Source organism: Tachyglossus aculeatus, chromosome 1 (genome assembly GCF_015852505.1).
Source record: "Tachyglossus aculeatus isolate mTacAcu1 chromosome 1, mTacAcu1.pri, whole genome shotgun sequence".
Taxonomy (NCBI): Eukaryota; Metazoa; Chordata; class Mammalia; order Monotremata; family Tachyglossidae; genus Tachyglossus; species Tachyglossus aculeatus.
In genome coordinates this window covers 156,586,205-156,611,841 of record NC_052066.1, presented here as the reverse complement: position 1 = coordinate 156,611,841, position 25,637 = coordinate 156,586,205, and the positions used below count along the sequence as shown (strand labels likewise).

The window sequence follows — 25,637 nt, the reverse complement described above, 5'->3', positions numbered from 1 at the left end:
AATCAGAACACCTCATCTTCCCAGCCAAACCCTGTCCTCCCCCTGACTTCTCCATCACTGTAGGCAGCACCACCAACCTTCCTGTCTCACGAGCCCTTAACCTTGGCATAATCTTCAACTCATTTCTCTCATTCAACCCATATATTCAGTCTGCCACCAAATCCCAACAGTTTTACTTTCATGTTATCATTAAAAACCTCCCTGTCTTCCCCATCCAAACTGCTAATGCACTTATCCTATCCAGCCTTGATTATTTCATCAGTCTCCTTGCTGACCTCCCTGCCTATTATCTCTCCCCACTCCGGTCCTCACTTCACTCCTCTGCCCACATCATTTTTCTTCAAAACCATTCAGTCCACATCTTCTCACTCCCCAGAAATCCCCAGCGGTTGTCTGTCCACCTCCACGTCAAACAGAAGCTCCTTACCATCAGCTTTAAAGCCCTCAATCAGCTCACCCTCTGATATCTAAACCCTCAGATTTTCTACTACAGTCTGCTTCTCCCACACCAACCTATTCACTGTTCCTCTTTCTCAACTATCGTACCACCGACCCCTTGCCCACATCTTCCCTCTGGCCTGAAACTCCCTCCTCCTTCGTATCCAACAGACTGTCATTCTCCCTACCTTCAAAACCTTATTAAAATCACATCTTCTCCTAGAGGCCTTCCCCAACTAAGTCCTCGCTTCTTCTTCTCCCACACCCTTCTGTATCACCCTTTCATTTGGATTTATACGCTTTTTTCACCCCACCCTCAGCCCAACAGCACTAATGTACATAGCCATCATTTATTTATATTAGTGTCTGTCTCCCCATCTAGAATATAAGGTCCTTGGGGGCAGAGAACTTGTCTACCAACTCTGTAACACTGTACTCTTATGCAGCCAGTCGGCCCCATCTTTTTTCCTCAGTTTTCTTACCAGGGTTGGGGAGTGGATGATTTGCTAAGGAGAATCCTAGAAAACTAGAAGAAGCCTAGTCCACCATTGGACTGTAAGCTCCTTGAGGGAAAGAATCTTGTCTTCTACCTCCATTGTTCTCTTTCTGGAGCTTAGCACAGTGCTCTGCACACAGGAGGCACTCAGGAAGTACTAGTGATTAACAAACACAGGGTTCAGGTCTTCCCAAAGCTATAGGAGGAGGCAGGCTCTGCTCTGCTTTTCAAACTGCCTGTCTACTTTGTTTTGTTGTCTTCCTTCCCCCTTCTAGACTATGAGCCCGTTGTTGAGAAGGGATTTTCTCTATCTGTTGCCAAATTGTACTTTCCAAGCACTTAATATGGTGCTGTGCACACAGTAAGAGCTCAGTAAATATGATTGAATGAACGAACGAATGAAACTGAAATTCTCTGTAGTGACGGCTGCACAGCATGTATATGCAGGGAACGCCCCTCTCTTGACAAAGTTCAGGGCTGGAGTAAGGGGGTGAGAAGCCCCGAATAGATCTAGATTGGAAGTGCCTCAAGTGTTAAGTGGGAAAGCCCCAGCAAAGAGTTCGAGAGTCAGGATTGGAAGGATATGACAGGTTCTTTCCCTTCTACTGCATCGGCCTCTTTTCTGGCTCAAGTAGCTCCTTGGCCCAGAGCCTGTTAATAACAATAATAATAATGTATTTGTTAGTCAATCAAATCCTACTGATTGATGCTTACTATGTGCAGAGCACTGGACTGAGAATACAATGTAACAGAATTATTAAACACATTCCCTGCCCATAAGGCCCTTACAGCAATTACTATGCCATGCACTGGGGTAGATACAAGATAGTCAGGTTGGACACTGAGGTACAGACAAGTGATGTGAGTTGTCCAAGATCACACAGTAGGCAAGTGGCAGAGCGGGGATTATAACCTGGGTTCCCTGACTCCTTGTCCTATTCTCTTTCCACTCAGCCATGCAGACAGTTGGTTGGAGAGACAACTCCTGTGTGATTTTTTGTTGTTTTTTATTTTTATTTTTATTTTTTGTTTCAGTGAGGTATGCTGATAGCTGTGAGTTTGTGAAAACTATCTACCTTTTCGGCCAAAAATTTGGGGCATTCCATGAAAGTATATCATTTGAGCTATCTCTCCCAAATTTCCCCATCTCTGTGCCAGCAGCATGGCCTAGTGGCAAGAGCAAGGGCTTGGGAATCAGAAGACATGGGTTCTAATCCCGACTCCACCACTTGTCTGCTGTGTGACCTTGGGCAAGTCGCTTCACTTCTCTGGGCCTAAATTACCTCATCTGTAAAATGGGGATTAAGATCGTGAGCCCCACATGGGACAACCTGATTACCTGTATCTACCCCAGCTTTTAGAACAGTGCTTGGCACATAGGAAGAGCTTAACAAATACCATAATTATTATTATCATTACCATGAAGCACAGGTCAGAGTGCCACTTCTCTGCAAAGTTCCTAATGCCCTGAGTTCCTGGTGTGTAGGTTGTTGGGCTCAACATGACCCAGAAATTTGAGCAAGCAATTTTTCAATCACATCTCTTCCCCTTGGTAGTCCCACTTCATCCCACTCCTGTCACCAGAAGCAGCACGGCTAGTGGAAAGAGCACGGGCCTCGGAGTCAGAGGATCTTGTTCTAACATCAACTCTGCCACTCATCTGCTGTGTGACCATGGGCAAGTCACTGAACTTCTCTGTCCAACCAGATTATCTTGTATCTATCCCAGCGCATAATACAGTGCCTGGCACATAGTCACTTAACTTCTCTGTGCCTCAGTTTCTTCATCTGAGAAATGGGGATTCAATACCTCTTCTCCCTCCTACTTTGACTGTGAGCCCCATGTGGGACAGGGACTGTGTCCCACCCGATTAACTTTAATCTACCCCAGTGCTTAGAACAGTGCTTGACACACAGTAAGCTCTTAATAAATTCCATTATCATCATCATCATCATTCAGAGGTGCTGTGACACATCTTTGCCATCAGTGTAGTAAGAGCACTGGGGTTTTCTTCTCAAGGACTTTCCCCAAAAAGCAGCAGGGAAAATTCCCCCAAATAACCACAGATTTAGGTCCATAGGGCAGAGAGCCAAGGTTCCCGCTCCCAGTTCCCCAACCTCAAAGGAGGCTGCAGACAGATTGCCAGCCTCAGGGGTGACGTGATGTAAATCCCGGGCAGAGAGGAACCCCACAGCTGGTGGGCCTGACTGAAGACTGATCAGCAGCAGCCTACTCTCTTCCCTCCTAACAATAATAATGATGATGGTATTTGTTAAGCGCTTACTATGTGTCAAGTGCTGTTCTAAGCACTGAGGTGAATACAAGCAGATTGGGTTGGACAGAGTCCCTGTCCTGCGTTGCGCTCAGAGTCTCAGTCCTCAAATTACAGATGAGGTAACTGAGGCCGTGAGAAGAGAAGTGGTCTGCCCAAGTTCATACAGCAGACAAGTGGCAGAGTCAGAATTAGAACCCATGACCTTCTAACTCCCAGGCCCATGCTCTATCCATTATGCCATCCTCTCCCTCCCCCTCCCACCTCCTCTTTATTTTCCTTTCTTTTTCTTTATTTCTTTTTTTCTTTCTTTCCTTCTTTCCTTGTTTCTTTCCTTCTTTCTTTTATCCTTCTTTCCTTCCTTCTTTCTTTCACTCATCCACCCAATCCTATTTATTGAGCGCTTACTGTGTGTAGAGCACTGTATTAAGTGCTTGGGAGAGTACAGTACAACAATAAACAGTCACATTCCCTGCCCACAATAAGCTTACTGTCTAGAGGAGGTCAGACAGACTTCAATATAAATAAATAAATTACAGATACTCCCATGGGACGGTGGCAGGGGGTGCCCGGAGAGACCTTTCTGGGGCCAGAAGTAGAACTCAGAGTTTTGAGATTAATGTGCTATTTCAACACTGCAATACTATTAAAATAAAAAGGGAGAAAGATTTTAAAAACAATAGACTAGATGAGAGTAGAGTGTACTGATGGCACTTAGCTGGGCACAGGGATGCAGAATGCTGGAGAAATGACTCAATTAGGCTGCCTCCCCTCCTGGATACAATTCCTTAGCAGCACAACCCCAGGGATAAAACCTAGGGTGATGAAAAGCGAGCTGGCCTCTTCCCGACTAAATGTACACATTGCCCGCCTGTCCTAAGCCCACCTGGGCATAAAACCCGGACCACTGAATGAGGCCCACCGGCCTGCCAGTCCTCCCTCAAGTCAAAGGCAGAGGGAGTTTATTGAGCGTGACTGACTAGGAAAGCTGTGTCCAACCCTATGGAATCTCAACCGTAACACAAACCACATAGAGTAACAGGAATGGCTCAAACAATAATAATAATAATAATGATAATGGTATTTGTTAAGTGCTTACTATGTGCCAACCTATTCTAAGTGCTATGATAGATACAAGGGCAGTAGGTTGTCCCACATGGGGCTCACAGTCTTAATCCCCATTTTACAGATGAGGTAACTGAGGCACAGAGAAGTGAAGTGACTTGCCTAAAGTCACACAGTTGACAAGTGGTGGAGCTGGGATTAGAACCCACGACCTGAGGCTATGAATTCAGGCATCTGCTCCTCTGGAGTAGAGCCAGATGGGACAGGCCAAGCCAGACTCTGGTCTGGACCAGGGAGCGGGCTGCAGCTGACCTTGTCCTTGCTGTGCCACGGACAGTCTACAGGCCAGTCTACAGCCGAGAGGTTCGGAGCAGCCTGAACCCAGGACCATGTGGGGGTCCCTGGTCCCTGTGTCTGGGATCAAAAAGGGTCCAGTGGCTGGGAGGGTCCTGGGAGAACCCTGAAGTCTGAAGCAAGGTCCTCTCTTGGGGCAGCCCTTCTGAGGACTTGATCAGAAAGAGACCGTGGTGGAGAGGTAGAGCTTCAAAAGCCCGTTCTTGCCCTGGACCTCAATCCTTCCCATCCTGAGGAGCAGAGAAGCCTCTTGGAAAGAACACGGGCCTGAGGGCCAGGGGAACTGAGTTCTAATCCCAGCTCTACCACTGGCCTGCTGTGGGACTTAGAACAAGTCACTTTATTCTCAGTGCCTCAGTTTCCTCATCTGCAAAATGGGGATTTGATGCCTGTTCTCCCTCCTGTGAACCCTGTGTGTGAAAAAGACTATGTCCGATCTGCTTATCTTTTAGCTACTCCAGGGCTTAGCAGAATGCTCGGCACATAGTAAACACTTAGATATGGAAGCAGCATGGCCTAGTGGAAAGAGCACGGCTCTGGGAGTCAGAGGACCTGTGTTCTCTAATCCCGACTTTTCCACATGCCTGCAGTGTAACCTTAGGCAAGTCACGTAACTTCCCTGTGCCTCAGTTTCCTCATCTGTAAAACAGGGCTTCAATGCCTGGTCTCTCTCTTACTTAGGCTGTGACTGATCTGCATATACTATATTTGCCCCAACACTTAATAATAATAATAATAATAATGGCATTTATCAAGCACTTACTATGTGCAAAGCACTGTTCTAAGCGCTGGGGAGGTTACAAGGTGATCAGGTTGTCCCACTGGGGGCTCACAGTCCTAATCCCCATATTACAGATGAGGTAACTGAGGCCCAGAGAAGTGAAGTGACTTGCCCAGAGTCACACAGCTGACAGTTGGCAGAGCTGGGATTTGAACCCATGACCTCTGACTCCAAAGCCCATGCTCTTTCCACTGAGCCACGCTGCTTCTCTCTTAATAGGTTGCTTGGCCCATAGTAAGCACTTAATAAATACCCCAATTAAATACCACTATAACAATTATTTTCTGTGTCCAGCTGTGACCTTAGTGAGAAGAATAACACATCACTGGACTTGCCCTTTGTCCTTAGTTATAAACCCCTGGGCTGTTTCCAAATGAGCCTGCAGGAGATTAAACTTGTGATTCTAGACAGCCAAGGGAGTCTAGAGAGCCAGAGAGTCTTAGACATCAAGGGAACCTAGCAAAATGGGGTGTCTAGGCAGCCAGGGAGTCTAGAAAACCAGGGATTCTAGAATCTTTAATTTAGAATCTAGCAGTGAATCTAGAGGCCCAGTGAGCCTAGAGATGAGGTTTTGATGGAAGGGAAAGCTGGAAAGCATTGGACAGGTTGATGGTGGGAAGGGAAAGGAAAACATACCAAATGTTTCTCCTCCACATCTGGGTGATATCCTCAGCTGGACCCCAAACTGCCACCAAAATATAGTCTTCAGCGATGAGTTTAGGGTGTTTCTAAAGGGAAGAGTCATTGGCAAGCCCACAGAGGGCTTCCCGACTGCTGTGTTTGTGTCCCCAAAGGCAGGGGATGGGAGCTCTAGGCTGCGGGTGATGTGGACCCCTCCCTCAGGAACGCCTGGGTCTCCCAGGGCAGCCAGTGACAGGACCAATGCCTTTGTATTCCAGGGAAACCCTATGGTGCTGATGACTTCTTGCCCGTGCTCATGTACGTGCTGGCCCGCAGCAACCTGACCGAGATGCTTCTCAATGTGGAGTACATGATGGAGCTCATGGACCCCGCCCTGCAGCTGGGGGAAGGTAAGAGACTCATCGACTCCCCCGACCCGAGCTCACTTTAAGGGACTCTCCTCCTTCTCTTCCTGTTTCTCTTCAGTGTTTTTCTGTGTCGAGCCCGGGTCCAGACCGAGGCCCCCAGCATCTGGTCTACCAGCCTCCGAGGCCCAAGGCAGCATTTCTGGAAGGTGAATGCTTGATGATTCTGAAACTGAAGTGAACATTTTCGAACACTTGGAATTGGAGTAAATTGGGGGCAGATTGAGGTTCTAGCAGAGCATTGTCCATGACGACTGAAGGTTACCTCGGAGGGCAGTCACCCCACCCTTTACTCGTAACATGTGAGAATCATCCTATGGTTCCATGAAAATAGCCAGAACCCAAGGGAATCCCCCTAGATTGTAAGCTCCTTGAAGGCAGAGAGTACAACTCTATTGCACTATCCCAAGCGCTTAGAATAGTACAGATGGTGATGATAACTGGACCAGATCAGGGGAGCCAGCATTTCATTTTGGAAGTCTTGGTGGTGGTGGGAGAGATTTTTTGAAGGGTTGGGACATTAAGGCCCAGCTTTGAAGGGACAGTAGTAGTAGCATGGTGTAGTGGATAGAGCATGGGCCTGAGAGTGAGAAGATCATAGGTTCTAATCCTCACTCTGCCACTTGTCTGCTGAGTGATCTTGGGCAAGTCACTTCATTTCCCGGTGCCCCAGTTACCTCATCTGTAAAATGGGGATTGAGACTGTGCGCTCCACATGGCACAGGGACTATGTCCAACTCAGTCTGCTTGTATCCACTCCAGCACTTAATACAGTGTCTGGCACATAGCACTTAATAATAAAAACTCCATTATTATTATTATTAGATCACTTCCATCTCTCCTGCCCCATTGTAAAATTGGCAATACCGAGGCTCCAGGAGGCAGCTAAATGCAGAACCCCAAAACCAGCCTGTGAAACGGTCATCAAGCTGGCTAGGAGCAGACACGCAGAGAGAGCCAGACCAGCCTTTCAACTCCTGAGGCTGCCGGCCCTGCCGCTTTGCCATCAGTGCTCCTGGATAACCTGTCATATTGACCTTCCCAGGAAGGCCACTCCTAGCGTGGAAGAGGGAATCGTCACCCCCATTTCATTTCAGTAAAGGTTCATGACCTCGTTAACCCATGTCAGGCATCCATCCTGCATCAGGCAATCGAGAGGCCTGGATTTCCCAGAACCGCTGTTGACCCCCAGTCCCTGCAACATAAGTTATAAACTGACTGACCGTCTCTGGGCTTAATAGATACTCCCCCAACCCCCAGTTTCAAGATTTGCTAGTGATTAAATCTCCAAGTAGCAATAGCTGTTTTCAGGGGTGGGGTTTGAGGGCCTGCTCCCACCAAAGAGTAGCAGGAAAGCCGAGCAATATGGGATTTCGGTTTGATTCCAAGAACTCACGTATTGAATATCTGGGCGGGTGCACTAGCTGTACCCCTGAGCAGAGTGACACCTTAGCATGGCTGCCTGTGTGCCTCAGGCTCCTTGGGGTTCCAGGAAAAGGGGTATCGCTGCAAGGAGACCCCTCGCTAGGTGGTCGGGACCCCGTCTAAGGTGGGATTCAAGGGTGCTTCCATCTCTGGATTTCAGTTTCTCTGGCAAATGTCCCCAGAAAACTGAAGATAAAAAAGATGTCCGGGGCAAGGAAGGAAGCCCTCTGTGTCCAAGTCTGGGTGGCCGAAGGAAGGCCAAAGGCTCTGTTTGCCCAGTGCTTGGCAGGACCTTTTCCGAGATCAGCCTTTCCCTTTCCTTTCTCTTGACACCCACCCACCCCCACCCCCACTGCCATTTTTGCCCCTTTTGGGCCCCTTTCCTCCCATCTAACTTGTCCAGATTCTGGACCCATTCATCAAGGAGAGTTTCAGTCAACCAATAAAAGGTATAGATTGAGTGCTTTCCGTGTGCAGAATACTCTATTAAATGCTTGGGAGAGGCAATACAACAGAGTTGGCATTCATATTCCCACAAGAATCTTATAGTCTAGAGGGGGATACAGATTAAAATAAATTACGCTGTGGACATAAGTGCCGTGGGGCTGAGTGTGGGTGAATAAAGGAAGCAAATCCACATGGGAGGGCAATACAGAAGGGAGAGAGAATAGGGGAAATGATCCCAGCAGCATGTTCTGAGAGGAGCACGGATGTGGCAGTGGATGGCATTCGGTTGAGGAGTGATCCCTAGGGCCTGGAAAAATAGGAAACTCAGCTAGGAAGAGCAGAACTTGAACCACCGGAAGGGAAGGGTGGGTTTCCACGGACACTTCGCTAATGGATCATTTCTTTGGTGGACTAACACCTTTGTTAAGGGCCAACTACTTTACCCACAGTTCTACTTATTCCCATTTATTCAAGGCTCCCGCGCCGTTATACAAGGTATAACAGCAGATGCATTATGCTAGTCAGTTTTTGACCCTCTGCTGGGAGGATTACAGCCATAGAGGAAAACAAATGGGTACAAATGTTTACTCTGATAGAATTATTGTAAAAAAACCTCTGGAAACATCAAAAATGGATATGCTGAATACAGATGAATTGCAACTCATGTGTAGAATGCTTTCTTTTGAAAGCAGGCACCAGCTTATAAGAAAGAATTTTTTGTATTTGAGGCAAACAGTCCTTGATGAGCTTCCCAGCACCCCTTGAAACAGGATACCAGTGTCCTGAGGGAGAAATCCCAGATCCCCTTAATGTTGCCTGCATTGTCCACGGACATTACCTAAAGCAATAGGGTTGTTTGTGCTTGCCCCACCCAACTTCTTCCTGGAGAAGGTAGAAGCTAGAGAAGCAGCGTGGCTCAGTGAAAAGAGCAAGGGCTTTGGAGTCAGGGGTCATGGGTTCTAATCCCAACTCCACCGCTTGTCAGCTGTATGACTTTGGGCAAGTCACTTAACTTCTCTGTGCCTCAGTTACCTCCTCTGTGAAATGGGGATTAAGAGTGTGAGCCCCCCGTGGGAAAACCTGATCACCTTGTAACCTCCCCAGCGCTTAGAACAGTGCTTTGCACATAGTAAGCGCTTAATAAATGCTATTATTATTATTATTATTATTATTATTATTATTATTATTATTCCCCACTTTCCCCAAAATAAAATGTGATGGGGCTTGGGAGCACCAAGATGCCATCTAGCGGTCCTTGGAGTCATTACAAAAACTCTCAAACGGGTAGCACTCTCAGGCCAGACTGTAGAGAGATTTGTTCTTTAAAATCAAAGTGCTAAAGGGCATCTTTCATCATCATCGTCATCATCAATCGTATTTATTGAGCGCTTACTATGTGCAGAGCACTGTACTAAGCGCTTGGGAAGTACAAATTGGCAACATATAGAGTCCCTACCCAACAGTGGGCTCACAGTCCAAGAGCGTTCTCAGTGCTTTCCCCTCTCTTGCATGAAGAATTGAGTGTCCTGATCACCCTATTCAACCACAAGACAAAAGGTGGCCTTTTAAGGGCACACCGTAGTTGTGTGTGTGTGTATTTTTAGTAATATTTGTTAAATGCTTACTATGTGTCAGGCACTGTTTTGAGCACTGGGCTAGATTCAGGCTAATCAGGTTGGATACAGTCCATGTCCCACGTGGGGCTCAGTCTTAATCCCCATTTTACAGATGAGGGAACTGAGGCATAGAGAAGTAATCAATCAATCAATCAATCGTATTTATTGAGTGCTTACTGTGTGCAGAGCACTGTATTAAGCGCTTTGGAAATACAAGCTGGCAACGTATAGAGACAGTCCCTACCCAACAGTGGGCTCACAGTCTAGAAATGGCATCTATTAAGCGCTTACTATGTGCAAAGCACTGATCTAAGCACTGGTGAGGTTACAAGGTGATCAGGTTGTCCCCCATGGGGCTCACAGTCAATCCCCATTTTACAGATGAGGTAATTGAGGCACAGAGAAATTAAGTGACTTGCCCAAGGCCACACAGCAGACAATAATAATGACAATAATAATAATAATGGTATTTGTTAAGCACTTACTATGTGCAAAGCACTGTTCTAAACACGGGGAAGATTACAAGGTGATCAGGTTGTTCCACGGGGGGCTCACAGTTTTAATCCCCATTTTACAGATGAGGTAACTGGGGAACAGAAGTTAAGTGACTTGCCCAAGGTCATACAGCTGACAGTTGGCAGAGCTGGAATAAGCCCAGGTCCTCTGACACCCAGGCCCATACTCTTCACCAAGTCATGATGCTTCTCTGACTTACTGCCTGCAGAGCATTATACTAATCGCTGGAAGAGTACAATACAATAGAATTGGTAAGACACATCCCCTGCCTACAGTGAGCTTATAGTCTAGAGTGGGAGAATGTTGTGGCTTAATCAGGGATGGCTTCCTGGAGGAGGTGGGGTTTCGGTAGGGTTTGATGATGGGAAGAGAAGGCAGATATGGTGGGGAAGCCCGAGCGAGAGGTTGGAGTCAGGAGAACCTAATTAACTTGTAGTTACCCCAGTAACTACAAGTTACTCCTCTTGGACAAAACCAAACATATTAACAAAATAAAATAAATAGAATAGATATGTACAAGTAAAATAAATAAATAAATAAATAGAGTAATAGAGTAGTTCCAGTGATTAGAACAGTGGTTGACATATAGTAAGTGCTTAACAAATACCATCATGCATGTATTATGAGTGAGAATAGAGTTACCAACTGCAAGGAGGGCTGTCCCACCCTCCGCTGGTGACATCCTGCCCCAGGGCTGCTCTCCTCTTGGACAGATTAAGCCTTCCTACTCCATTAGGCACTCTTTCTCTTCAAATGCCACCAAGTCTTTTCCGATTCGTAGTGACTTTATGGACTATTTTTTTTTAATCCATAGAATTTTCTTGGTTAAAAAAAAAATATTTTCTTCCACTCAGTAAAAACTTAAGTCTCTACCATTGTCCTTGATCAAGATTTTGATCACTTGATCGTCCGCCTTTGACTCTTTACCATGCCGCTGCTGCCCAGCACAGATGAATCAACTCTGTCTTATGTATCAGTTTAGATCTTTCCATTATGGGTAATCCGAGAGAGAATATCTCTCAGTGACATGGCGCTAAGCTTCATTGGCATGTGCAAACTCTCCTGCCGTGTTAAGGTGTTATTCATAATAGAGGGGCACTCTTTGCTTCACCTAAATTGAGGCTCTGCTCTTTCTTCCTCCAAAGAACAATCCAAGAACTATCAACTTCCTGATAAGAATAAAAATAATAATAATAATAGTATTTGTTAATTAATCAATCATATTTATTGAGCGCTTACTGTGTGCAGAGCACTGTACTAAGCGCTTGGGAAGTACAAGTTGGCAACATAAAGAGACAGTCCCTACCCAACAGTGGGCTCACAGTCTAGAAGGGGGAGACAGAGAACAAAACCAAACATATTAACAAAATAAAATAAATAGAATAGATATGTACAAGTAAAATAAATAGAGTAATAAATATGTACAAACGTATATACATATATACAGGTGCTGTGGGGAAGGGAAGGAGGTAAGACGGGGGTGGAGAGGGGGACAAGGGGGTGCTTACAATGTGCTAAGCACTGTACTAAGCGCTGGGGTAAATAGAAGATAGATGGTGAGCCCCATGTGAGACCTAAGTAGGAAGGAGCATAGGTATTGAATCCCCAATTTGCAGATAAAGGAACTGAGGCACAGAAAAGTTAAGTGAGTTGCCCCGGGTTATATGCAGCAGGTGACTAGCGGAGTGGGATTAGAACCCAGTTCTTCTGGTTCCCAGGCCCATGCTCTTTCCATTAGCATGAACCTGTCTTAGAGATCGGTGGCAAGAGTGAGCAATGTTTGACCCTGAAAGAGGAGCTTGGGGCTTTGAACAGCTGTATGGGAGGTTGGAGTAAAGAAGCAGGGGTGGGAACTGCTCTTGAAAAACCTCCGTCTGAGTGCTGGGGCAGATTCAATACCAACTGATCAGAAAGAGGACCTTGTCCCACTTGGGGCTCACAATCTAGGAAGGGAGAACAGGTACTGAATCCCCATTTTACAGGTGAGGAAACTGAGGCACACAATCATTAACTGACTTGACCAAGGAAACACAACAGGCCGGCGTGAGAGCCAGAATTAGAACAGTGCCCAGGACTTAGAACAGTGCTTGGCACGTAGTAAGCACTTAACAAATACCAACATTATCATTATTAGAACCCAAGTCCCCTGACTCCCAGCACCATGTTTTTTCAAGTAGGCCACCCGGCTTCTCGTTATTTTAAAACCTGGCTATATTGGGTCCATTCATAGTTTTGGTTGCCTCTTTCTCCCTGTGCCTCTATCTCTCTTTCTTTTTTCTCTTTGTCTTTCTCTCACCCTTCCTCTATTTCTCTCTCTCCCTTCCATTTATACTGCTTCAAATGCATCCCAGTAAAAATCCATAAGGATTACCAATACAAATCTACTTAGCTGCTGACTGTGTGGGAATTTATGTTCTCGTGTAGGTTTGTAAGTTGTTTTTATCCATTTGTTTTTCCGCATTGGATTGAAAGCTCTCAGAAGGCAGGGGATGTGTGTTTTACTTTATTCATCATCATCATCATCATCATCAACATCAGTGGTATTTACTGAGTGCTTACTATGTACAAAGCACTGTACTAAACACTTGAGAGAGTGTAATACAACAGACTTCTCAGACTTGTTCCCAGCCAGTGAGCTTACTTCTTTCTTCTCCCCCAACACTAAAAAGAGTGTTCTGTCTACAGTGAGCGCTCAACAGATCCCATTGATTGATTATGGCAGAGCCTAGAGAGCTGGTAAACCCCCTAGTTTTTGTTGTGTCCCAGCGCAGATGATCAGGCTTGGCAAGCAGCAGCCTGACCCCATGGAGCTCCTCACGGGGCCCACTGGGTGATGAACTCCCCTTGTCCCCAACAGGTTCCTACTACTTAACCACCACCTACGGGGCCCTGGAGCACATCCGGAACTATGACAAGATCACGGTCACCCGTCAGCTGAGCCTGGAGGTTCAAGACTCCATCCACCGCTGGGAACGCCGGAGGACGCTCAACAAGGCCCGGGCCTCCCGCTCATCTGTGCAGGTCAGTGAAACGGCATCGGTGGCTTCCTCATCATAATAATAATTGCAGGATTTGTTAAGCGCTTACCACATGCCAGGCCCTGTACTAAGTGCTGGGTTGGATGCAAGCGAATCAGGTTGGACATAGTCCCTGTCCCACGTGGGGCTCACTGTCTCAATCCCCATTTTATGGTTGAGGTAACTGAGGACACACAGTAGACAAGAGGCAGAGCCGGGGTTAGAATCCATGACCTTCTGCCTCCCGGGACTATGCTCTATCTTCTACGCCATGCTGCTTCTCATCACTGAGTCTCTGCTGAGCTCAGAGCCCTCAGCTCCAGAGGGGAGAGCCACCCACCTCTGTGGGGAGACTTTTGGAATTGGGGGAGACTCAGCAGGAACCCTTCCTTAGGCCCAGGGTAGCTCTGCCTAGGCATCTGGGACTGAGCCCTAACCAGACCCTCTATGGGTCCACCGAATCAACCAAATGGACCAGCGGGGAGGCAGCGTGGTGAGATGGGAGATGGGAGGGTGGAGAGGGGCGACTTGCTCATATCATGAAGTTTGGGGATATCAAGCACATATCAAGCGCTTAGTACAGTGCTCTGCACATAGTAAGCGCTCAATAAATGCGATTGATGATGATGGGGATGATCAGGCAACCAGCCTGCAGAGACACTCCCAGCTATCTCATCGTTGTTTGGCCCCGGAGAGGGGGTTGAGCATTCCAGGGAGGGAAGGACCAATGCTGCCCACTGGGAGGTGGCCTGATTTCCGGGTTTGGAAGGGGTAGGGCAATATGGGGGCAGGGGAGAAAGCAAAAAAGAGAAAGGATGAGGAAGGGGGATCAAGGGGAAGCAGAGTGGGGGTGGACACTGTTTTGCCTTCTGACACTGCCCTTTCCTCCTCCCCCGCCCCCGGGGCTACCGCCTGTCCTAGCGGGGCTGATCCTATCTGGGCCAAAAATCCAAGGGACATCCAGGAGGACTGGTTTTATCGGGTGGGGAAGGGGGGAACAGCTACCCCAGTCAAGAGGTGATGGCCCCAACAGCAGCTTCCAGCCCTGCCAGCCTGATCCTTCTGAACAGCCACTGGGAGTTCCCTGAAGGTTTCTGGCCATGGCATCGGCTCTGCGTGAGCCAGCTCAGTAAGAGGGATGGTGGTGGGAGTCACTGCAGTCTCCCCCAGAAGAGAAGTGGGTAACTCTGCTTCGTCTTCCCTCTCCTCCTCCCTCTCCCCCTTCTCTGTCCCCTGCTGTCAGGCCACAACCATGGCTCTCAGTTTCCTTCCTGCCGCTCAAGCTAAAACTGAGATTCTAATAATAATAATAATGGCATTTATTAAGCACTTACTATGTGCAAAGCACTGTTCTAAGCTCTGGGGAGGTTACAAGGTGATCAGGTTGTCCTGTGGGGGGCTCACAGTCTTAATCCCCCTTTTACAGATGAGGTAACTGAGGCCCAGAGAAGTTAAGTGACTTGCCCAAAGTCACACAGCTGACAATTGGCAGAGCCGGGATTAGAACCCATGACCTCTGACTCCAAAGCCTGTGCTCTTTCCACTGAGCCACGCTGATTTGTTCTGAGTCTGGTAGGTGGTAGGACAGAACTCCCAAGTCCTGAACTGGGAAGTCTGGTCCCACTGACCAATCGCTCCTTCCCAGGTCGTGCTGAGAGTCCTGGTACAAATGCAACGGAGGTGGGTGGGTGAGAAGAGGCGCCCAAGAAATAGAAGGAGAGTCAGACATCTCCCTCGCCTCCCTCTCCCCAGCCCTTTCCCTGCCTCTGACTCGCCGGCCCCGGCAGTAACCTACGTCTTTTTGGCAGGATTTCATCTCCATCTCCTTCCTGGAGCCCGACAAGCAGCTGCGGACGCTGGCATCTCGGCCTGACACCCAGGCTTTGCAGCTGAGCATGCAGTGTGCGGAGAAATTTGAGGTGGCCCAGCCCCAGGATCACGGCCTCTTCGTCCTCGTCGACGACAAGTGCTTCCGGCTCGCCGACGACGCCCTCCCACACCTCATCAAGGCCTACTTGCTCAAGCACGAGCCCAGGATCGATTTCCAATTTATTTATAAGACAGTGGACCCTGGAGAAACCCAACCCCCTGTCATCAAGGAACCAAACTTCCTATAAGGGAAAAGGCCGGTTCTGTACATACCTATGGGAGTGTATATGTGTGCATATGTTATATACGATATAACACTGGGGAATGAGCCATCGATCTCAGCAACGTGCAGGGTTTTCCAAAGCCCTGCCCTATGGCTGACTGGAAACCCACTGTGATGTGTTTTATATACACACACACACACACACACACACCACACCGCACACATTGGGCTTTTTGTCGGCCCAGCTTTTTCTATGCAATACCCAGGGCGGCGCTCATTGGCCATTTCACCCTGGGCAACAGCTCAGCATCACCACAGAAACATCCGGACCTCACACACGCCAGAAGAGAAGTAGATAAAGAAAGCCTCCCCCATCTCCCAACCCCGGGGGAGGCAGCAGAGCTTTAGAGGGGGGATGGAAACAGGGATCAGCCCCCAGGGTTGGTTCGGCCGGCTGGGGGTGGGGGCAGGTCTCTCAGGTCCCGGGCCTGCTTAGGACTAATCAGACATGATTGGATGCTGGCTGCCATCAGACTTTGCCTTCTTCCACCTGGGAGTGCCCAACTAGACAATGAAGGAGCCCAGGTGGGGTCCAGTGGACCAAACTCCTCAGGATGTAGCTGTTCCAACTTGATGTCTGCTCCCCCTCATCATACCCACTACCATCACCACACAGGTGTGGGCCCTGAGGATTGGGCCCAGCCCCTCAGAACTCTACCCCCACCCTATCTCCCTGTTCACCCCAAACTCCCCCCACCCCCAGGAGGGAATCCTGGCAAGCACGTTTCCCTAGCTGCAATCAACTCCTGAGGACTTCAAAAATCTACTGATGGAAGCGCTGTTTACTGTGTTACTGTGCCTTTTATAAATATCCGTTTAAAATGGGCATCCCTTTCCTCGGAACTGAGAAGCGGCAAGCCCAGGCTGTACGTTAGGAGCAAGAGGTTGAAATTATTTCACTGTCCTTTTTTCTTATGCTGCCGTGTAACCGGTGCTCTTTTCTTTCACCTCTGTCTCTTTGTCTCTGCCCTCGTTCGAAAGCAGCAATTCCTTTCATGATGGCAGGGCACCATGCCAACCTGGATGCCATGGTTGGTTCCCAGCTCTCAGCTAAGAGTCCACGTCCCCCAAACCTTTCCTCTTCTGCGTCTGACAGACTGCCATGGGAATGGCCTTTGGCTGACCCAGTAGAGGCCAAGACAGCACAGAGGATCAAATCCATTTAACCCAGATTCACCTTCACCATAATAATGATAATGATGGCATTTATTAAGTGCTTATTATGTGCAAAGCACTGTTCTAAGCGCTGGGGAGGTTACAAGGTGATCAGGTTGTCCCACAGGGGGCTGACAGTCTTAATCCCCATTTTACAGATGAGGTAACTGAAGCACAGAGAAGTGAAGTGACTTGCCCAAAATCACACAGCTGACAATTGGCAGAGCTGGAATTTGAACCCATGACCTCTGACTCCAAAACCTGGGCTCTTTCCACTGAGCCATGCTGCTTCTCATCATCATTCGGAATCACTGGCCCTTAGTTTCCCCATCTGTGAAATGGGGACAACAAAACCTGTGCCTTCGCCCATCATACCCGGGGATGCCACAAGGGCAGAATAAGATGTTTGATGTGAAAGTGTGTGGAGTTCTTTGATAGAATGGGTGTGTTTTTCCACTATCTTCTCCGGTCTCCCCTTCATCCAGGTTGATGCCCAGGGAATGGAGAGAGGATCCCGTTGGCTACTCCTGGAGCCGTGCCCTGGGCCAGAGGGTGGTGGTCAGCCCTGCTGATGGGAGGAAGCAGCCAGAGGCCTCCCTCACCAGAGAAACCATGCCCACCCCTGTGTGTGGGGAGTGTGGCGGAAGCAAGGCCGTGCAGTTTGTTTACCGTGTATCGTCATCAATGGCATTTATTGAGCACTCACTTTGTGAAGAGCACTGTACTAAGAGCTTGGGTGAGTCCAATACAACAGAGTTGGCGGACACATTCCCTGCCCACAAAGAGCTTATAGTCTAGTGGGGGAGATGGACATTAATATAAATAAATAATTTATAGCTATGTACCCACGTGCTGTGATGTCGTAGTTCTTCGAGCCATTGAGCGGGTCAGTCCATGAGGAGGAGCATGTGGGAGAGGGAGCTACAGGGGAGTGTTGGCGTCATCGCCTCAGCCGGCTTTTCCTCCTCCCACCTTCACCCCTCTTCTCCTTCCCACCTTTATAAGCAACTCCTAGTCTCTCACACTTGCGTCCACTCGAGTTGGGCTAACATGTATGTGCTGGCATAGTCTTTGCAACCTTGTGCTGGGAGAGGTCAGGAAATAGACTCGTCTTCAGAACCGGTGCTTCTTGCATTCTCCACCTAGGGATAGTATCACATTGGCATCTGTCTCAAGAGAACGATGTGGGATTAATGGCCGTTCTCTTCTCCGAATGGCATGCAGTTCACTAAAGGGGGATCAATCAATCAATCATTTATTGAGCACTTACTGTGTGCAGAGCACTGTACTAAGCACATGGGAGAGTGTAATATGACAGAGTTGGTAGACCCTCTCCCTGCCCACAACGAACTTACTGTCTGTAGGGAATATCGTAGAAGCCCCAAAATAGGCCCCCATCCGGAAAACTCTTTGTGAATAGTGAAACGACTTTATTCTCCCCAGTAGATGATCACTCAATCAATCAGTGGTGTTTATTCATTCAGTCATTCATTCAATCGTATTTATTGAGTGCTTACTGTGTGCAGAGCACTGTACTAAGTGCTTGGGAAGTACAAGTTGGCAACATATAGGGACAGTCCCTACCCAACAGTGGGCTCACAGTCTAGAGGGGGGAGACAGAACAAAACGAAACCTATTAACAAAATAAAATAAATAGAATAGATATGTACAAATAAAATAGAGTAATAAATCCATACAAACATATACATATATACAGGTGCTGTGGGGAGGGGAAGGAGGTAAGGCGGGCGGGGGGGGATGGGGAGAGGAAGGAGGGGGCTCAGTCTGGGAAGACCTCCTGGAGGAGCTGAGCTCTCAGAGTGCTTATTGTGTGCAGAGCGCTGCACGAAGCGCTTGGGGAGTACAACAAAACAGAATTGGTGGATACATACCCTGCCCACAATGAATTTATTGTCTAGAAGGGGTGGCAGACGTTTACATAAGTAAATGGATTATGAGCATGTACATAAGTGTTGAGGGGTTGAGAGAGGGGTGAATAAAGGGTGCAATACAAGTGCAAGAATGATGCAGAAGTGGGAGAAGAGGAAATGAGGGCCTAGTCGGGGACGGCCCCTTGGAGATGTGCCTTCAAGAAAGCTAAAAAGACTTTGAAGATAGACTTTTTAAAGCCAGGAATGCATTCTCTTGTTAAACTCTATCCAATTGCAAGATATCATTTCCACGTCTAATTCATCCATCTGCCAGGGGGCACCGGTTGGCAAGTGTTATGGTTCTCTCCATGTGTGGTCTGGGGGAAGAGCCCAGAGCTGGGAGTCAGAAGGTCCTGAGTTCTAATCTCTGTTCCTCCACTTGTCAGCAGTGGGACACTGGGCAAGTCGGTTAACTTCTCTGTGCATCTGTAAAATGGGGATTAAGACTGTGAGCCCCATGTGGCATAGGGACGATCCAACCTAATTAGCTGGTATCTACCCCGGCGCTCAGTGCCTGGCACATACTAAGCCCTCAACGAATACCATTTCTCTAGACTCTAAGATCTCTAGACTGTAAGCTCGTGGCTACCCTGTTGAAGAACCGTGGCTCAGTGGAAAGAGCCCGGGCATTGGAGTCAGAGGTCATGGGTTCAAATCCCTGCTCCGCCACTTGTCAGCTGTGTGACTTTGGGCAAGTCACTTAACTTCTCTGGGCCTCAGTTACCTCATCTGTAAAATGGGGATTAAGAGCCCCCCGTGGGACAACCTGATCACCTTGTAACCTCCCCAGCGCTTAGAACAGTGCTTTGCAATCAATCAATCGCATTTATTGAGCGCTTACTGTGTGCAGAGCACTGTACTAAGCGCTTTTGAAGTACAAGTTGGCAACATATAGAAACAGTCCCTACCCAACAGTGGGCTCACAGTAAGCGCTTAATAAATGCCATTACTATTATTATTATTATTATTATTATATTGTACTCTCCCAAGCACTTAGTACAGTGCTCTACACCCAGCAAGCACCCAATAAATACCATTGATTGATTGATTGATTCAGCTTCCCCAGCCATCGCGGCTCTGCAGGAGACAAGGGGCCTGCCTCAGTGGTGGCAGTTCTACCTCTGCCCCTTACTGCTCCTCTGTCAATACCCCTCTCCAAATTTCACTTAACATGAAGACATTTGTCCGATGGAGCAAGCAGCAGGGAGGTAATGATATCCCAAATAATATATCTTGTTAAGCAGGAATAAACTGGTTTTTGTATATGCTGTAGCCATACACAAAGGACCTCTCTCAGGCTCAGACTTTTGGCCGCTTCTGGGGGCTCAGTGTGTGGGGCAGGGACTGTCCAACCCAATTCACTTGTGTCTACCCTAGTGCTTAGAACAGTGTTTGACACATAGTAAGCGCTTAACAAATACCATTTTTAAAAAATCAATCAATGGTATTTTTCAAGCACTTACTGTGTGCAGAGCACTGTACTAAGTACTTGGGAAAAGGCAATTCAATAGAGTTGGTAGGTAGATCACAAAGACCTGACAGTCTAGACGGGGAGATGGATGTTAAAATAAATTTCAGAGAGGGGAAATGGCAGAGGATAAGGAAGAGTACCCAAGTACTTTGGGGCCGAGGGTGGGGTCAGTATCAGGTGCTTAAGGGGTAATGATCCAAGTACATAGATGACACAGGGGAGGGCAGGGGAGAAATGAAGACTTAGCGAAGGCCTCTTGGAGGAGATGTAATCTTAGGAGGATTTTGAAGGAGGGCAGAGTGGTGGACTGTCAGATATAATAATAATGGTACTTGTTAAGCGCTTACCATGTGCCACACACTGTTCTAAGTGCTGGGATAGAGACATGTTAATCAGGCTGGACACAGTCCCTTTCATTCATTGAGTTGTATTTAATAATAATTATGATAATGGCATTTATTAAGCGCCTACTATGTGCAAAGCACTGTTCTAAGTGCTGGGGAGGTTACAAGGTGATCAGGTTGTCCCACAGGGGATTCACAGTCTTAATCCCCATTTTACAGGTGAGGGAACTGAGGCCCGGAGAAGTGAAGTGACTTGCCCAAAGTCACACAGCTGACAAGTGGTGGAGGCAGGATTTGAACCCATGACCTCTGACTCCAAAGCCCGTGCTCTTTCCACTGAGCCATGCATTCATTCATTCATTCAATCAATCGTATTTATTGAGCATTTACTGTGTGCAGAGCACTGTACTAAGCACTTGGGAAGTACAAGTCGGCAACATATAGAGATGGTCCTTACCCAACAACGGGCTCACAGTCTTTTCCTGTATGGGACTCACACTCATCCCCTTACTCATCTTACAGATAAAGTGGCAGGGGTTTCCTGATCTACCTCACTTCATTGGCTATTGCAATCAGCTGGGCTCTCACTCATTAACTCTCAATTGTCAACCATTCTGAGCAGCTGGGATTGTGGGGGCTTAAATGAAAGCCATCTCCACCCCAACCCATCAGTTAGCCTTAAGTCCTTCCCACTGGGTGACTACAAGTGCTGGGGGAGAGTTTTCACTGATGTTTCTGTATTCTTCAGCATCCAAGAAGATCAAGAAGCAGTGAGTACTTGGGGCTGCAGGGATCTGTGTGGAGTATTTCTTAGTGTGAGAAGTAATGTGGCATAGTTGGAAGAGAAAAGCCTGGAAGTTAGGGGTTCTGGGATCTAATCCTGGCTCTGCCACTTTTCTGCTGTGTGTGACCCTGGGCACTTCACTTTGCCTCAGTTCATCTGCAAAATGGAAATTCAATATCTGTGTTCATTCAATCATGTTTATGGAGCACTTACTGTGTGTAAGCAGAAATTCCTCACTATTGGTTTTAAAGCACTCAATCACATTAATCCAAGCATTTACCCTATCCTGTCTTGATTACTGTACCAGCCTCCTTGTTGACCTCCCAGCCTCCTGTTTCCACAATGGTCCATACTTCACTCTGTGGCCCAGATTTTTTTCTTTTTACAAAAACATTCAGGCTAGTATTTCCCCACACCTCAAGAAACTCCAGTGATTGCCCATCCACCTCCACATCAAATAGAAACTCCTCACCATTGACTTTAAAGCACTCAATCACATTGGCCCTTTCTACCTCACCTCACTACTCTCCTGCTACAATGCAGCCTTTGCCCTTTGCTCCTCTAAAGGCTAACCTTGTCACTATGCCTCGAGCTCATCTGTCTCGCAGCAAACCTCTACCTCTGGTCTGTAAAACCCTCCTTCCTCATATCTGACAGATAATTACTCTCCTCCTCTTCAAAGCCTTTTTGAAGGCATATCTCCTTCAGGAGGCCTTCCTTAAGCCCTCTTTTCCTCTTCTCACATTCCCTTCTGCATCACCCTGACTTGCTCCCTTTATTCATTTCCCTACCCTCCAGCACTTATGTACATAACTGTAATTTATTTATGTTAATGTCTGTCTGCCCTTCTAGACTGTAAGCTCATTGTGGAAAGGGAATGTGGCTGTGATATTGTTATATTGCTCTCTCCCAAGTGCTTAGTACAGTGCTCTGCACACAGTAAGCATTCACTAAATGCAATTGAATAAATGCAAATTTATCTTGTTGAACACAGTCCCTGTGCCATATAGGGTTCACAACCTAAAATTAAAAATTACTGATACATATGTAAGTGCTTTGTGCCTGGGAGGGGGGTGAATAAAGAAACGCTCTGGGCATATTACTCCCCTCCTCAAAAATCTCCAGTGGCTACCAATCAATCTGCGCATCAGGCAGAAACTCCTCACCCTGGGCTTCAAGGCTGTCCATCCCCTCACCCCCTCCTACCTCACCTCCCTTCTCTCCTTCTCCAGCCCAGCCCGCACCCTCCGCTCCTCTGCTGCTAATCTCCTCACCGTACCTCGTTCTCGCCTGTCCCGCCATCGACCCCGGCCCACGTCATCCCCTGGGCCTGGAATGCCCTCCCTCTGCCCATCCGCCAAGCTACCTCTCTTCCTCCCTTCAAGGCCCTACTGAGAGCTCACCTCCTCCAGGAGGTCTTCCCAGACTGAGCCCCTTCCTTCCTCTCCCCGTCGTCCCCCTCTCCATCCCCCCCATCTTACCTCCTTCCCTTCCCCACAGCACCTGTATATATGTATATATGTTTGTACATATTTATGACTCTATTTTAGTTGTACATATCTATTCTATTTTATTTTGTTAGTATGTTTGGTTTTGTTCTCTGTCTCCCCCTTTTAGACTGTGAGCCCACTGTTGGGTAGGGACTGTCTCTATATGTTGCCAACTTGTACTTCCCAAGCGCTTAGTACAGTGCTCTGCACACAGTAAGCGCTCAATAAATACAACTGATGATGATAATAAAGGGAGCAAATCAGGGTGACGCAGAAGGGAGTGAGAAGATGAAAGGCAGGCTTAGGCCGGGAAGGCCTCTTGGAGGAGATGTGCCTTCAGTAAGGCTTTGAAGATGGGGAGAGTAATTGTCTGTCAGATATGATGAGAGAGGGTATTCCAGGCCAGAGGCAGGACTGGGCAAGAAGTCAGCGGTGAGATAGGTGAGATCAAGGTACAGTGAGAAGGTTAGCATTAGAGGAGTGAATTGTGAGGTCTGGGTTGCAGTAGGAGAGTAGCAAGGTGAGGTAGGAGGGGGTAAGGTGATGAGTGCTTTAAAGCTGACAGAAAGGAGTTTTGGTTTGATACAGAGGTGGATGGGCAACCCCTGGGTGTTCTTGAGGAGTGGAGAAACATGGCCTGAATGTGCTTGTAGAATAATAATAATAATGGCATTTATTAAGCACTTACTATGTGCAAAGCACTGTTCTAAGCACTGGGGAGGTTACAAGGTGATCAGGTTGTCCCACGGGAGGCTCACAGTCTAAATCCCCAGTTTACAGATAAGAGAACTGAGGCACAGAGAAGTTAAGTGACTTGCCCAAAGTCACACAGCTGACAAGTGGCTTTGAACCCATGACCTCTGACTCCAAAGCCCGGGCCCTTTCCACTGTGCAACGCTCTTTCCACTGAGCCACACTGCTTCGGCTGCTTCTGACAAGTGGTATTTGAACCCATGACCTCTGACTCCAAAGCCCGGGCCCTTTCCACTGGGCAACGCTGCTTCTCAATGATCCAGGTAGCAGAGTGAAGTATGGACTGGAGTGGGGAGGAGGCCGATTCAGTAATCAAGGTGGAAGTAATGAAGTTATAGGTAGTATAAAGATAGGTACTATAAAGATAGGTACATAAGTGCTGTGGGGGTGGGTGAGACCTAAGTATATAGATAATACATTAGGGAGGGAAAATAGGGTGGGGAGATGAGATTAATCTGGGAAGGCTTCCCGGAGGAGATGTGATTTTAAAGTAAGGCATTGGCGTAGGGAGTTCCAGGCAGAAGGGAGGGTATGAGCGAGTGAGCCCACTGTTGGGTAGGGACCATCTCTATATGTTGCCAACTTGTACTTTGTGCAGAGCACTGTACTAAGCGCTCAATAAATACTATTGATTGATTGACTGAGCGAGGTAGGGGCAAGATTGAGTAGGTTAGTGTTGGGAGGAGGGAAGCATGCTGAGGTGTAGTGGGAAGAGAGCCAATTGAGTCCCTTGAGTGCCTGCCTCTTCTAGACTGTACGCTCAGTACGAGAAGGGAACATGCCTACCAATTCTGTTTTATTGTGCTCTCCCAAGGGCTTGGTACAGTGCTCTGCACACAGTAAGTATTCAATAAATATGATTGATTGATGGATTGACAAGCCAATAAGGAGGAGTTTCTGCTTGATGTGGAGAGGGTTGGAATAGATCCCTGTTGATACGTCCTGGTCCCCTGGGTGGCAAGATGAGTGTTCAGTCACTCCCTTATTTGCCTGAACTCTCATGCTTTTCCTCTTATTACCAGCTTCCCTTCCTCTCTCCCTCTTCCACCATCTTTTCCCTCTGGCTCCTCTCTTCACAGTTCCCCCTTGTTCCTTTAGCTGTCCAAGCCTTCTTTTCATTCCCATTTCCCCCTATTTCTCTTTCCCAGCATGTCACCAACTTTCTAGTCTCCTCTAGCCACTAGTCACTCTGGGCTTAGCTGAGGGGAATTTAACTAAGGAGCCGTCTTAGAGCACCTGTGTTGGGAAGGCCACATCCTATTCCTAAGAGGAAAAGACACAGTCCACCCTGCCACCACCGGACAGCTGTCCAGAACTCAACTTAATGAAGACATCTTGTCTTCCAGCCGAGGTCTGACTGTCCCGGCTGAGCTCTGAGAGATTCCAAAGTCTGAAAAGAATAGCCCGTTGCTGTTAGAGTTCAGTAGTCAGTCAGCCAATTGTATTTATTGAGCACTTACTGTGTGTAGAGCACTGTACTAAGTGTTTCAGTAGGTGTTGCATAGGCTTGGTGTGTTGTCCTTGTTAGGGAGACAAATTTGCAGACAACTGTTAAGCTACTTCATTGACTCAGCTCCTCAATCAATCAGCCAAACGCATTTATTGAGCGCTTTTCAGCTAGAAGTGCCATGCTCACTCCAAACCAAAATGGACTGGGCCTTCATCCTGGCTGGACAAGTATGAAACGGAGAGATGGGCGATGCGGATGCTCTAACACTTCCTGCCATGCCTGACCCCCGTGACGACTGACCCTAACACCAGGCGGGTCATTCTGCTTCCTGGGGAAGGTGAATTGTGGTTGGGCAGACGGTGGGATCAGTGGACTGATGGCCTGTGCCAAACCAGGATCACCTACCTTTAAACTCACCCTGCACCCAGATCGTCAATCCAAGGATAATAATAATAATAATGACATTTATTAAGCGCTTACTATGTGCAAAGCACTGTTCCAAGTGCTGGGGAGGTTACAAGGTGATGAGGTTGTCCCATGGGGGGCTCACAGTCTTAATCCCCATTTTACAGATGAGGTAACTGAGGCCCAGAGAAGTGAAGTGACTTGCCCAAAGTCACACAGCTGGCAATTG

The 25,637-nt window shown here is 47.7% G+C and overlaps 1 protein-coding gene across 1 annotated transcript in view; it reads left to right on the top strand.

Moving 5' to 3' along the window:
• RIN3 (Ras and Rab interactor 3) overlaps positions 1-16,517 on the top strand; it is a 130,461-nt gene extending 113,944 nt beyond the window's left edge. Inside the window, exons 14-16 of the mRNA XM_038746053.1 lie at positions 6,306-6,437; positions 13,314-13,477; positions 15,282-16,517. Of these exons, the coding sequence (XP_038601981.1) occupies positions 6,306-6,437; positions 13,314-13,477; positions 15,282-15,590 (605 nt within the window). The 3' untranslated portion in view covers positions 15,591-16,517. The remainder of the gene's footprint in view (positions 1-6,305; positions 6,438-13,313; positions 13,478-15,281) is intronic.
• Positions 16,518-25,637: the final 9,120 nt, after the last annotated feature.